General features: G+C 35.3%; 1 protein-coding gene across 3 annotated transcripts in view; it reads left to right on the top strand.

Moving 5' to 3' along the window:
* The window catches only part of SRFBP1 (serum response factor binding protein 1), a 61,539-nt gene that overhangs the window by 26,079 nt on the left and 20,401 nt on the right, over positions 1-15,059 (top strand). For all 3 annotated transcript variants that reach the window (XM_086410712.1, XM_086410710.1, XM_086410711.1), the window contains one exon: positions 10,795-10,866. In XM_086410712.1, the coding sequence (XP_086266838.1) occupies positions 10,795-10,866 (72 nt within the window). The remainder of the gene's footprint in view (positions 1-10,794; positions 10,867-15,059) is intronic.

The raw sequence follows: 15,059 nt of genomic DNA, 5'->3' as shown, positions 1-15,059 counted from the left end.
TGCTCTTTACAAAACTAGAGCGAATCATTTTCACAGCCTTCACCGTCCTCTGTAACAGTGGTTTTACTGGAGGAGGCAGGGGATAAATGCACAAAGATTCATGCCTGGCATGTATATCATAATGGATGGGAGGTTTGGCCAATTTGAGAAAGGTTCCCAGTAATTTGAGTATCTTTTTATTTTCCCACCATTGAGAGCTACAACACTGAGGAGAAATTGCCCTGCTACTTCATCTTCATATGTATAGTTCTTAAGTGATAGTTTTTAACAGTCTGTATTTTAGTGTATCTTCCCTTGTGTTATGTCAGGTCATTTGCATGTTATTTTAAAAACTATACTCTTTCTGGTTATTTGTATTTTTAAACAGCGCCTGATATTTTGCACAATAGTAACATGTTTCAGATATTAATAACAGATCTATTACAGATAGATATTTGAAGAGGTAATAGCAAAGCGCACATCTATTATAAACAGATATTTGAAGAGGTAATAGCAAAGCACATATCTATTATAAACAGATATTTGAAGAGGTAATAGCAAAGCGCCATTAAATTTTTCTAATCAAAAGGAAGATAGATCTCTATCAAAGTTGTTTGGTATGTTTTGTTTCTTTTTCTTATTTTCTATCTAATGCTAATGTTTGAGATTTTATTGTTGAAGAATTTTGGATTTAAGAATTTGAATTTCAGTAGTTTTTTGAACTAAAATCAACAGTAAGTTGGTAACTTTTAAAATGCAGAAGGGTGTAATTCTAACAGTGAAGAAGAATAAACCATTTACATTATTTCCTGAAATTTTTAACAAGTTGGATTGATACTGTTTTTGTACCATTAACTAATTTGTGTCCTTGAGTCTGTTTCTTCACCTTAAAATTTGAAATAATTCCTGTCTGAACTATTTGCTGTAGGGATTAAATAAAATATGCCACATCAATGTTCCTAGTATGGTACTCTTTCAATTTTTCAAGATTTTGAATCTCTGTAGTCTTTTACTCCATATAATTTGCATGGATGAAATATTATTTGAGATAGCCATTGTCTTCAATACCATTTTTTTAAAGGTAGGCCAAAACTATTCAACGACAGAGTTCCTGAACCAGAGGTCTTTTGGAGACGTAGCATACCACACAGTCCATCATCATTGTCCATGTTGCATTATGACTTTAGACTAGTGCAGAAATCATTCTCATTCTTTTACTTTGTACCGTAGGATCCAAAAATGAAAGTTTTACCTGGTATGTTTAGAACTGTACTTTGCCTGAAGAGTTTGCACATTTTTATAATGACTTCAGAACCTTCCAGATGGCCAAAGCACTTTATTTCAGCTCAACAAAAATGTACTAGGTCTGTACTTTGTATGCCAAATACTGTACTAATTTACAGGTATATAGAAATCAGTATGGCATTTGCCCTTGAGAAACTTGGAGTCTGATGAGCGACATGGACATGTAAACAGTTTCAGTCCAGTGTATTGAATACAATACATCTACTGGTAGATGTCTTGGAGGAGCACCACTTAGTACTGCTTTGAGGACTCAAGAGAAACTTCCTGCCAGGTTCAATGCACGATACTGGATGCTTGGGGCTAGTGCACTGGGACAACCCAGAGGGATGGTATGGGGAGGGAGGAGGGTTCAGGATGGGGAGCACATGTATACCTGTGATGGATTCATTTTGATATTTGGCAAAACTAATACAATTATGTAAAGTTTAAAAATAAAATTAAATTAAAAAAAAAAAAGTGACTGTAACTTCACAGGTTACAGAATGGACACTTAAATTTATATGCCTTTATTGTGCTTGTTTTGAAAATTTGTAAAGGAAGTACTTGTAAGATCAAGAGTTATAAAGTTTTTAGATTATTTTACAAGTTTGCCTAAATGAAGTTATGTTATCTGTGATAGTGATTTAGATTCACATCTCAGTGTAGTCATGGATAAAGATTAATGGGGTCTTTTGTTTTTAACTTAGAAAATTGAAAAATAACAAATGTGAAGGAAAGACATAGTTCTAAGTGTACTCTCTTGTAGTTCCTTCAGCTCCTGAGCAGAAGCAGGGTTTACTAGCAGGTCTGGCATATATTATACCCAATACTGAGATAATAGATACTTAGTTTAGCAATTTATAATGCCTAATGGGTAAAAATAACTTCAGTATCTATTCTGTTAACAAGTATTTCTGAACATTTACCAAATGACATGCCCTTTTCTAGGTGCTTAAAAGACACCTGATGCTCCTCAAGTAAGAGGAGTGCTGAGGTCTGCTCATTAGATTTAGCAGTGTGGAGATTGGTGAAAACAAAAATGAGATTGATGGGGATAATCGTGCTAAAAGTCTGCTTGCAGTGGCTTTAAGAGAAAAAGAGAAAAATTGGCAAGTGTTATGATTAGGGTGGCTATATGACTAGATTTCCCTGGTGTTCTGGTAATCATCACTTGTCCCAGCATTATTTTTAATAGAGCCTCATTTCACTCTCAGATGGGTACTGGTTTAAACAGCTACTTATATGGTCAGTGTGGTTATGATTCTTTGCTGTCATTATTCTTTTGACACCCAAATTTGACCAGTAGTATCCTTTCTAAGCTACCTTTTATGAGTTTTTGAGAGAACCCAATTTTCTTTCCTGGCGTAACAGAACGTTGCATGGATTATACTTTTTTCTGCCTTAGATTCTATTCAGCCATGTCTCTAAGAAGCCTTGCTTCATTTCAGTGACACTCAGAAACAAAGAGTTGAAACATTAATAGATCTTGATTGGGGAGAAAGCGTGAGAAAGCCAGGTGACTGATAAGAGAAAGGCATTTTGCAATAAAAATTGTTAAAGCACGCAGCAAAGATACTGGGGTGGGAGAATAGGAAACTTATTCAGGGAATTCTATGTAAAGCTGAATGAATGCATATAAGACTTATGGAAAAAGAGTATTATAGTGTTAGAAGGAGGCACCGAGACCAGATAATGAAAGGATTTCAACACCAGAATAAAGGTTTTGGGCTTCTTTCTGTATTCAAGACAGTGACATAATGGTCCTTGGAATTACTGGTTGTGGAGGCAGGAAACTCAGTTACGTTATTATAACCCACACAATCCATAATGAAGTTCTGATTCTGTGGGTACAATAATGGTAATCCAAAGGAGGAACTAAATTCAACAGACACCACAGCAGAGTAGTGGAAAGGGGGATGGGAGCATAGCAGAGGCGTGACGAGGAGGCCCGCAGTATCAGATGACTCTGAGCTGTCTAACCTGAGTAGCAGAGGCTGGAGATGCCATTAAATGCTGTAGATAACACAGGGATAGGTGAAGGACAAAGACAGAGATGTTTTATTTGGAAAAATCCCTTGGCGATATGGTGACAGAGTGTAACCTTATTGAAGTTCCATCTGGTACTGTATTTAGGAGACAGTAGAACAGTATATAGGAAATAGGGTTTTTGTTGTCACTGAAGGGTAACCATAATGACATTCCCATCTGTGGAAAAGCATGAATTTGGATGTCAATAGCTCTCTCACGAGTTATTTCAGGTTCTTTATTTCAGAGAAATGCATTTATTGCTTCATTTCCAAATAGACAAAAAATACCTCCAAGAATCCAGACTTTTCTTGGCACCTTGTAAGTCCCTGGTATTAGAGATTAACCCCTCGTAATCTAAAATATCATGTTCCAGTTTTAATCACATTTTGGAAAGTACAAACATGTTTTATATTTTATTACATTAAAAGCCCAACCTTAATGAGAGTCTCTTGGAATTAAAAGCATCAGCTTGATTAATGCCTTCAAGTTATTTTTCGTCTTAGTGTCCCTCCCCACAGCCTGATACAGAATAGTTTGGTTGCAAACATACTTTGCCCACTCAGCCAGAGACAACATCACACTAGTTTTATGTTTAGTTATGACTCGGTATATTCATTTGTTCAAATAAAAGCCTTTGGAGAGAAAAAAAGACAAGGAGATAGCCAAATAATCAAAATTTGAGATTAGCTAATTCCCACCGAGTTTGCTGCATAGCATCTGGCACTGTAGAATAAGGAACTGAAATGTTCTGCTGGGTCTGGTTATTAGTGAATGGCTATCTTTAATGTGGGAAACTTGAGCAATGTTAGTTTAAATTAATGAGTTTCTTAAACTTTATTGGCTTCTCATTTTCTCTTTTTAAAATTGAATGGTTGAGGGTGCCCAAGGTTGAATGATTCACTGGAAGGATTCACAGGACTCAGGAAAAAAAAACAAAAAGCAACTTTTATACTCAGAATAACAGTTTATTTATATTCAAGGATACAGATTAAAATCAGCAAAAGAAAAAGGCCCCTAAGGGAAGTCTAGGAAAAATCAGACATAAGCCTGTAGATGCCCTCAGCCAGTATAGTATGGTTGCATGGACACACTCCTAGCAGAGATGTATGCCAACACTTGCAAAGTGTTGCCTACCAGGGAAGCTCACTTGAGCCTTGGTGTCAGGGGTTTTATTGGGAGCCAGTCACAGAGACATGAATCACCTGCATGACTCCTCCCTACTACGCAAACTCCAACTCCCCAGAGTGAAGACATAGTCACCATAAATCACATTACTAGGGTAAACTACCTGATCAGCTTGGTAAGCCTGTGGCCAAGGGCTCAGAACTTAATTCCTAGGAACTGGCCAAAGGCCAGTCCTGAAGAAGTTAGGCCTTCTCAGGAATGTGCAGTTGGAGCAGCCCACGCCTGCTGACTTTAACCCTTTCCTGCACAGGTGTAGAATTATGTGATAGCTGAAGTCCCTAATAATTATGATGTTTTATGAACAGATTAGTAACTCATATATTGTAGTTAATGTTTTATTTCATCTTTAAGAAGGCTTAGATAATCATAACTATTTGAAACTTGAAATAAAAGAAGTTATGCTGATGCTAGAAAACAAAGCTGAATTGAATGTCGAAAAACAAAAGAATGTGTGTCTTATACAAGTCAACACAAGCCCTGCTCACTAATGAATAAGCTTACAAGTCGGAAGATGAACATAAAGGAAATTAAGGAAGTGAACATTAAGGAAGTCTATGGAGGAAAAAATTACTTAAGCCCAGTTTCAGAAGCTTAAGTTCACTTAGCATTTGATTAGCAAATTATTGATATTTTTAATTTCTCTGGCACTTATGATAAATTTAAACATCTTTTTTTAGTGAAAAAATTTTGCAGCATTTTTGTACAGTTGTGTAAAATTGCTCAAGTTTTACTTGTCTTGTTTAATGTTAGTCTCTCACTCATTTTAAACTTGTTTAGTGAAGTATTCAATATTTAACACCTGTTACATAGTTGGCGGTATCTTTATTTTCCCATTGTTTTTTCTTGATCCATGGTTTTCTAATTGAGAATAGTTTTGCATTTTAATATTGTTATTCTTTTTCCCTTTTAATGTGCTTGGGTCATATTTAAAATTTCTTTGATTTAAAAGTGTTCAACATTTTCTTTTCATAAGTTGAAATATACCTGCTGCTGCTGCTAAGTCGCTTCAGTCGTGTCCGACTCTGTGCCACCCCATAGACGGCAGCCCACCAGGCTCCCCCGTCCCTGGGATTCTCCAGGCAAGCACACTGGAGTGGGCTGCCATTTCCTTCTCCCATGCATGAAAGTGAAAATTGAAAGTGAAGTCGCTCAGTCGTGCTCGACTCTTCGTGACCCCATGGACTGCAGCCTACCAGACTCCTCCATCCATGGGATTTTCCAGGAAAGAGTACTGGAGCGGGGTGCCATTGCCTTCTCCTTGAAATATACCTAGGCATTTTTTTTTCCCCCAGAGTCCATAATGTATGACTTTGGTATAAAATTTGCAAATTACCATCTGTAATAATGCATCTTGTTCTGCATTTAAAGTTGCAGAATTATTTGAAATGGTTAAATTCAATTTAAAGTAGAGAAAGCTCTAAAATTTAAGAAAAATACTTTTATCTGAAAAAAGATACTAGAATTAGTTTTATATAAAAGAAAGCTAAGTGTTCCTGTCTTAGTCATTTTACTTATCATTAACCCCAAATACTATAAATGGCATAGTGTAAAATTATCATATAAGCACTGAACTGATGTCTTTTCTTTCACATTTTTACCGGTATTTTCTTAACCATGTTGAGGGCTTCCCTGGTGGCTCAGACATTGAAGAGTCTGCCTGCAATGCATGAGACCTGAGTTTGATCCCTATGTCAGAAAGATCTCCTAGAAAAGGGAATGGCACAGTCTTCTTGCCTAGAGAATTCTATGGACAGAGGAGCCTGGTGGACTACAGTTCATGGGTTGCAAAGAGTTGGACACGATTGAGTGACTAACACTACGTTTAAGTCTAGTGCATGAGGGGATCACACAACCTTTCTACACTGAGTATGTATAATGTCTTTGGAATAGGAACAGAGCTGTTGTGTAAAAGTGTCTTTTCCTGGGTCTAGAAATGAATCTTAATTTTTGAGTTAGTATGAAGTCTTTTCTCAGAAAGAGCAGTCTTGTCTTTTATGGCACCTGCCTGGCTTATTAGCTAGTGTGGTTTCCTGGCCGTTCAAGATACAGCTATATGTTTCAGTGAGTTCTTAAGTAGTATTTAGCCTTTTCCTGCTATACATAAAAATTAAGGTAGTGTAGAATACTTTGGAGCATAATGTTCTACTTTGCAACATTCTAGTAGGTCCTAGTAGTTTTTTTTATAGTACTTGTCTTTGCTTTTCTAAAGAAAAAGCCCACATTGGCATCTAAAAATTCTTTGGAAATTCTGAATTTGCCTTTTCTGTTGATAAAAGACTTCACTGACCTCTCACTGAGGAATAAGCACTTTAAATTTCTTGTCCCTGGTCCATTTCTGTTGAATAAATGTGTCATTGTACTAGGATCAGATAGTCAAAGATGAATAAGAAACCATTCTCACCCTTGAAAAACTTACATTCTAGGCCCTTCATTTTATTTTCCCATCAAGAAAATGAAAAACAAGATTAACATAAACATAAATTATTCCCCAATGTTTTTATGTAGTTCCTCGGACCTTTTGACCAGATGGCTTACTGCCTAACCATGTTCAAGCTAGCTTCTTCCCATGTACTTGAAGTGGAAGTGTTCCCAAGATGCTGGTTAGATTATACTTCTATTTCTGAATAGCTAGCCTGAAAGCTGAAATTGTTGAAACTCTTTCATGACCAAGCTTCTAAATACCACTTGTCTTTTAGAGTTCTCTACTTTTTATCTAAATGAGGGCTTTTTGGAGTTTTATGTACAAAGCTTGCAATCTTACATGCTTTTCAAACTCTTATGGGAAGCCATTCATTTATAATGAAGAAAGTAGCTGAATGTCAGGTAAGGTACTATAGTCACAACTTCCCATCCCATTTGCTGCAGTAAAAAATTCCCATCATCCAAGGCATTCTTTGAAAACTGTGGATTACTTCAGATCTTGTATTAAAAAAATATTATACTATTCCCTGTAGCTTATATTACTGATCTGTTAGACCCTAGTGAATTTTGCTATAGCAACTGTCTTTCATAATCAATTTGAAGGATAATTTATTCTTACAATATGAGTAAATTGAGTTTTGTGGCTAGATTATAACCTATCATTAGAACTACTAAATCCAATCCAAGAATAATGAAAATAGTTTCTTAAGACTTCTTCCTTTAAACATATATTAGATATACTGAGTCAGAATAGATACAGATTTAGAATTTGGAGCAACAATTTGAAAGTCTTGGGAGTTTACCATGAATTTCACAAGTAGACTGCATAGCTGACTCTTAGAAGAATTGAGAAAGGCTGTCAGTTAGATTTCATCGTATCTTCTAAAAGGAATACTAACATTTGAGGTGCTGCTCTCCATTTGGAATAACATATCAAAGAGTCTTTTCTGAAAGGCAGTTCCTGATCTTTTCTGAATAAAACTGAAGGGAGGAAAGAATAAGTTCATAATTTATATATTTATAATTTATATTTTATTTTATTTTTATTTTATTACCAAGTGAACTGCTTGATTTATTAAATTCCTCAGTGTCTAATTAGGATAGTTCTGAACCAAAATTCCAGTTATGGCATAGCATTTCTATTTATACAGTGATACTTAAGCACCATTTAAAAATTTTGTATGATGTCATAGGAGATATGGTTATATTTAAAATTAAGTTAAAAATGAATTGACCCAAAACACTGAATTATGCTATTGTTGTTGTTCATTCACTGAGTCATGTCCAACTCTTTGCAACCCATGAACTGCAGAACACCAGGCTTCCTTGTTCTTCACTATCTCTGCGTGTTTTCTCAAAATGTGCATTGAGTCAGCGTTGCCATGCAACCATCTCATCCTTTGTCGCCCTCTTCTCCTCTTGCCGTCAGTCTTTCCCAGCATCATGGTCTTTTCCAGTGAGTCAGCTCTTTGCATCAGGTGGCCAAAGTGTTGGAGCTTCAGCTGCAGCATCAGTCCTTCCAATGATTATTCAGGACTGATTTCCTTTAGGATTGACTGGTTTGATCTCCTGCCTGTCCAAGGGACTCTCAAGAGTCTTCTCCAGCACCACAGTACAAAAGTGTCAGTTCATTAGTTCTCAGCCTTCTTTATGGTCCAACTCTCACATCCAGACACGACGACTGGAAAAACCATAGCTTTGACTATATGGACCTCTGTTGGCAAAGTGTTGTCTATGCTTTTTAATACACTGTCTAGGTTTGTCATAGCTATTATTCCAATTATTCTTTTAATTTTGTGGCTGCAGTCACCATCTGCATTGATTTTGGAGCCCAAGAAAATGAAAAATGAAAATGAAATCTGACACGGTTTCCACATTTTCCCCATCTATTTGCCAGGAAGTGATGGAACTGGATGCCATGTTCTTCATTTTTTGAATGTTGAATTTTAAACCAGCTTTTACACTCTCCTCTTTCACTTTCTTCAAAAGGCTCTTTAGTTCTTCACTTTCTGCCATTAAAGTGATATCATCTGTGTATCTGAGGTTGTTGATATTTCTCCCTACAATCTTAACTCCATCCAGCCTGGCATTTTGCATGATATACTGTGCATATAAGTTAAATAAGCACAGTGACAATTTACAGCCTTGACGTACTCATTTCCCAATTTGGAACCAGTCTATTGTTCCATATCCAGTTCCAACTGTTGCTGGTTGTCCTGCATACAGGTTTCTCAGGAGACAGGTAATATGGTCTGGTATTCTCATCTCATTAAGAATATTCCGGGAAAAAAAAAATATTCCACAGTTTGTTGTGATCCATAGTCAAAGGCTTTAGCATAGTCAGTGAAGCAGAAGTAGATGGGTTTTTTTTTTTTTTGGAATTCCCTTGTTTTTTCTGTGATCCAGCATATTTTGGCAATTTGATCTCTTGTCCCTCTGCCTTTTCTAAATCCAGCTTGTTCATCTGGAAGACCTCGGTTCATGTACTTTTGAAGCCTAGTTTGAAGAATGTGGAGCATAATCTTGCTGTCATGTGAAATGATTGCAGTTGTATGGAAATTTGAACATTCTTTGGCATTGCCTTTCTTTGGAATTGGAATGAAAGCTGACCTTTTCCAGTCCTGTGCCCATTGCTAAGTTTTTCAATTTGCTGGCATAATGGATGCAGCACTTTAACAGCATCATCTTTTAAGATTTGAAATAGATCAGCTGGAATTCTATTACCTCCACTATCCTTGTTCATAGTAATGCTTCCTAAGGCCCACGTGACTTCATACTCCACAATGTCTGACTAGGTGAGTGATTATTTGTGGTTATCTGGGTCATTAAGAGGTTTTTTGTACAGTTCTTCTGTGTATTTTTGCACCTTTTCTTAATCTCTTATGCTTCTGTTAGGTCCTTGCCAGTTTTATCCTTTAATGTGCCTATCTTTATATGAAATATTCCCTTGATATCTCCAATTTTCTTAAAGAGATCTCTAGTCTTTCACATTTTATTGTTTTCCTCTATTTCTTTGCATTGGTCACTTAAGAAGGCTTTCTTACCTCTCCTTGCTGTTCTCTGGAACTCTTCATTCAGTTGGGTATATGTTTTCTCCTTTGCCTTTCACTTCTCTTCTTATCTCTCAGTGGTTATCTCAGGCAACCACTTTGACTTCTTGAATTTCTTTTTTCTTGGGGATGATTTTGGTCATCACCTCCTGTTCAGTGTTATGAACCTCCGTCCATAGTTATTCATCCACTCTGTCTACCAGATCTAGTCCCTTGAATCTATTCATTATCTCCACTGTATAAGTGTAAGCAATTTGATTTAGGTCATACCTGAATAAGCTTGTGGTTTTCCCTGCTTTCTTCAATTTGAGCCTGAATTTTACAATAAGGAGCTGATGATCTTAGCCACAGTTAGCTCCAGGTCTTGTTTTTCTGAGTGTATAGAGCTTCTCCATCTTCAATTGCATAGAATAGAATCAGTCTGATTTTGGTACTGATGATTCCTTAGTGGAATGCATATCAAACTTAAACTCTGAAAGAAGCTTGTAGAAGGATATATAATAAAATTATAATTATGTAAACATTGCCAGTAATTTTATTTACTTTTCTTTGTTTTTCTGTGTTTCTTAGTTTTCTAAAATAAAAGATTTATCCTTTCCAGAGTAGAAGAATATTTGTGGTTTAGATTTTTTTAAATCAAGGATTAAAATTAAGTATTTCTCTGTAAATATCAGCTTTTCTTTATAAATTGATAGAATTTCCAGTGTCCTGAAATATCATTAAAATAAGTAGTAATTTCTTTAAATAACAGAGTCCTTGAAAGCAAAACACAGGAAGAAATTCAACTCATAATATAATGACAGTTTAAAGTTAGGGTCATAACTAAAATTAATTTATTCTTTTACAGGAGTTGAAACCTGATGTAGTAACTAAATCTGCTCTTGGTGAAGATATCAACTTTGAAAAAATCTGCAAAAAGGTAATTTTGCAGTAAGTTGTATTTCTTTGGGGAATAGTTCCATATTTATATTCTTGACCTCATTTTTTCTTTTAACTTTTTTTCCTTGAATAAACCAGTTACTATTAGTGTATGATGATTTTCTCTATTTGAGCTCTACTGTTGCTACCAAAAAAATTTTTATGATAATTAATGAATTTTACTTTATTCTTATATCACACCTCCAGAGACCTTAAAAGGTATGTTGACGTTAATGTGGCATTTGTGTGCTAGACTGCAATTAGTCTGTTAATTTTATTATTTAGAACACAGATTTTTTATTTTTTCCGCATACTAGTTTTTATAAATATTTAATCTCTGCATTTATCCTATGGAAATTATTTCTACCCCCTTTTTATAAGTAAGGAAACTGAAGCTCGGAAAGTAAGAAGTGAGCTAAGTAAGAGTACACCACTGTTACGTTCAGTTACTTACATGGACTTTTACACAGAGCTTCTACCCCTTGCATTTGCTACACTTGCTTCTTGCTTTTCCCTCTTTTTCATTTCTGCCCACTTTTCTGAAGCCTACATAACAGTTCCACCAGGGAACAGTTTTGAATTAACTGATTTTTGTAACTATTGATTTTCTGTTTTCACTTTTATTCATGTTTGCTGTAATCTGTATTATTTCCTCCTCTTGCATCTGTGTATACTTGCTCTTTCCTCTGGTTTCTTAATTTAGAAGCTTAAATTACTAATTTAGACATTTCTCTTTTTTTCTAATATAAACATTTAATGCAATAAAATTCCCTCTAAGCACTGCTTTAGCTACATCTTATATATATGATATGTTGTATTTTATTTTCTTTTATTTTAAAATGTTTTAAATTTCTCTTGAAACTTCACCTTTAACCTATGGTTTAATTAGATGGATATTGTTTAATTTCTGAACAATTAGAGGGTTTGGGGTATCTTTTTGTTTTCTTTATGATCCATGAGCATAGTTTTTATGATTATTATTCTTTTAACTTTAGTATTTATGTTACTTGTTCAAAGTATGGCTTATCTTGGTGAATATTTCATGTGTACTTGAAAGCAATATTATTATATTGAGATCAGTGGCCTGTAAATGTCATTTAAGTCAAACTGATTGATGGTGTTGTACAGATGATATACAGCTTTACTGACTTTCTGCCTGCTTGTTTTATTGATTACTAGGAGAGATGTATTGGAATCTACAACTATAAATGGCGGTTTTCCTATTACAGCTTTAAGAAGAAAAATACTCTTAACTCCACATTTATGTACACTAGTACTCATTTCTCTGCAATTAATTGATATTAGACATTAGAATTTTAAAACATTTTATTGTAAGAAGGGCAGAAAATGAAAGGTTGTTGTATGTTTGAGGAAAGGGAACGTTTGTTTTTGTTGTTATGGTCCTTGTCAGGAAAGCGACACCAAAAAGTCAGGAGCATGATTTTACAGCTTCCTTATTTTGATTCTACCTGATTCTGCAGTAAATATTCTTACTTCATAGCATTCATTCATAGAGAGGAAAAAAATTTAGTTCTGTGATACTTTTTTACTTGGTGTATATGTTTCTGACAAAACAATGACATGTTAAATAGAATAGTGGTAATTGTATAAAAATATGATAGAATGTATTTGTTTTCTCTTGAGAGTTTAAAAAAATAATAATTTAAGGTTTTTACCAGAATAAATTTTTTTCATTTTCTGGTTGCTGCACCCTAAAAGTATCTCAGTAATATTTAATTTATGATGGGAATAAAAACCAATTTCTTTTTGTTGCCTAATATCATGTTTCCATTTAAATTTCAGCACTGAAGCTTGACAGTATTTTTTAATTGGAACTTGAAAATATCCAAAATAATATATCTTGGTCTTTTTTTCTTTGAACTTTTCAGTGTGATTATTTTCACTTGGAAGGTTATTGTTAGTTAATGTATGTGTAGTGTTTGTAAAATCAGGTTTCTTTAGCGCATCTTATTACATTTACAACCTTTTGTTTAACCTTCCAGTGTGTGAAATGTGATCCTAAAAATGGGGAAATGCGTCTGTATTCGCTTATCATTTATATTTTCTAAATAGTAAATACATTTGCATATCACTAGATTTATAGTCATGAGATGTATCATAAACATGTAGAAAGTTGGGCTCAAACTGGAATGTTGTCAAGCAAAAAAAAAAAAAAAATTCATTACATTTCTGCCCTTTCGGTACCTTCCTCCAAATGAAAGGAAGGAAAGGGAGGTGGAGAAGGACAAAGGAAGACAGTTCTGTTTTATAGTTCTTGATGGAACCCTTGACGATTTAGAGCCAAGGGAAATTGCCTTGCTTAAGAATGGTTTCAGATTCCTCCTGAGCTATTTGATTTCAACTATTTTGTTACTGTTTTATTTCACTTATGATATTCTTCCCATTGAATTAATATTCTCCTGTATCAAAATATGTTAATAAATTAGCTGAGTGTCATGGAGAGAAGACTGGTTTGCCACAGGAAGGGAAGTTAATTAAAGATGACCAAAGAGGTAGTATAAGGCTATTACATAGAGCTTATACATTTGAAGCTGTCTGACCATCAGAATAGAGCAGAACAAGCTGATGTGTGTAACTCCTTAGAGCTCGCTTAGTTCTTCCATATACATTAGTATCTCAGTTGATCTTACAACATTGATTTCAAGTGAAAACATTCATGTGTGTACATGCATGTGTGTACATGTGTGTAGTAATACTAGTAGTATCTTCATTTTCCAAATTCAGAAATGGTTAGAAAGATTAAGTAGCCAGTTAATATTTGTATGAGAGTTTTAAAACTATAGAGTTTGGGCACTAGAACTGTGACATTTCCAGACAATTATTGCCAGAATTTCAAGGACTTCTCAAGTCCAAATGTCTATTATATGCAGAACAGTTGGCCAGGCACTATGTAAAAAAGGAAGGGAATAGAACATAGTTATTTTAAAGGATTCAGTTCAGTTCAGTCGCTCAGTTGTGTCCAACTCTTTGCAACCCCATAAATCGCAGTACACCAGGCCTCCCTGTCCATCACCAACTCCCGGAGTTCACTCAGACTCATGTCCATCGAGTCAGTGATGCCATCCAGCCATCTCATCCTCTGTCGTCCCCTTCTCCTCCTGCCCCCAATCCCTCCCAGCATCAGAATCTTTTCCAATGAGTCAACTCTTCGCATGAGGTGGCCAAAGTACTGGAGTTTCAGCTTTAGCATCATTCCTTCCAAAGAAATCCCAGGGCTGATCTCCTTCAGAATGGACTGGTTGGATCTCCTTGCAGTCCAAGGGACTCTCAAGAGTCTTCTCCAACACCACAGTTCAAAAGCATCAATTCTTTGGTGCTCAGCTTTCTTCACAGTCCAACTCTCACATCCATACATGACCACTGGAAAAACCATAGCCTTGACTAGATGGACCTTTCTTGGCAAAGTAATGTCTCTGCTTTTCAATATGCTATCTAGGTTGGTCATAACTTTTCTTCTAAGCAGTATGCATCTTTTAATTTCATGGCTGCAGTCACCATCTGCAGTGATACTGGAGCCCCAAAAAATAAAGTCTGACACTGTTTCCACTGTTTCCCCATCTATTTCCCATGAAGTGATGGGACCAGATGCCATGATCTTTGTTTTCTGAATGTTGATTTTAAAGGATAAGAGGAAGCAAATTAATATTTGCTAACATCTGCTAGTAGCTGACTTGTTAGATACTTTATATACATTAGCTTTCTCATTAAGATGATAATAATCTCATTTAACAGATGAGACAGTGGGCCCAGAAAGGTCAAAATATACCTGTGATCAATCAGTAGGAAATGTTAGATCCAAGGTTTAGACAAGCAAAGTCTCTGCCTGCAAAATGAAATTTTAGGACAAAAGGATAGAATAAGTGTCTATATATAAAAGCATTTTGGAATCATGGGATTTTAAGAGTTTAATGAATACAGAAAAATCTCCTGTTCTCCTAAATGTGGACTCTAAGCCCTTTACTTGTCACAATTCTTCTGATTCAGCTAAGAGGACTGTTTCTTATTATATTTCTAAATTTTTAATAAATACAAATATGAATGTGTTGACTTCTATCTTTAGGTAAAACCTAGAATTGAAGTCGAGTTAATGTTAAAAGTACTGCTACTAGCTTTCTACCTGTACGAGTTCCTTTGGTCAGTTTGATTTTTATTTTTAACTGATGAAAGATTGCT

Source organism: Bos grunniens, chromosome 7 (genome assembly GCF_055505025.1).
Source record: "Bos grunniens cultivar Pamir isolate PY7600 chromosome 7, Bosgru_T2T1.0, whole genome shotgun sequence".
NCBI classification, from domain to species: Eukaryota; Metazoa; Chordata; class Mammalia; order Artiodactyla; family Bovidae; genus Bos; species Bos grunniens.
Note: the sequence above shows the minus strand (reverse complement) of the source record. Positions and strands in the feature narration are given on the sequence as shown.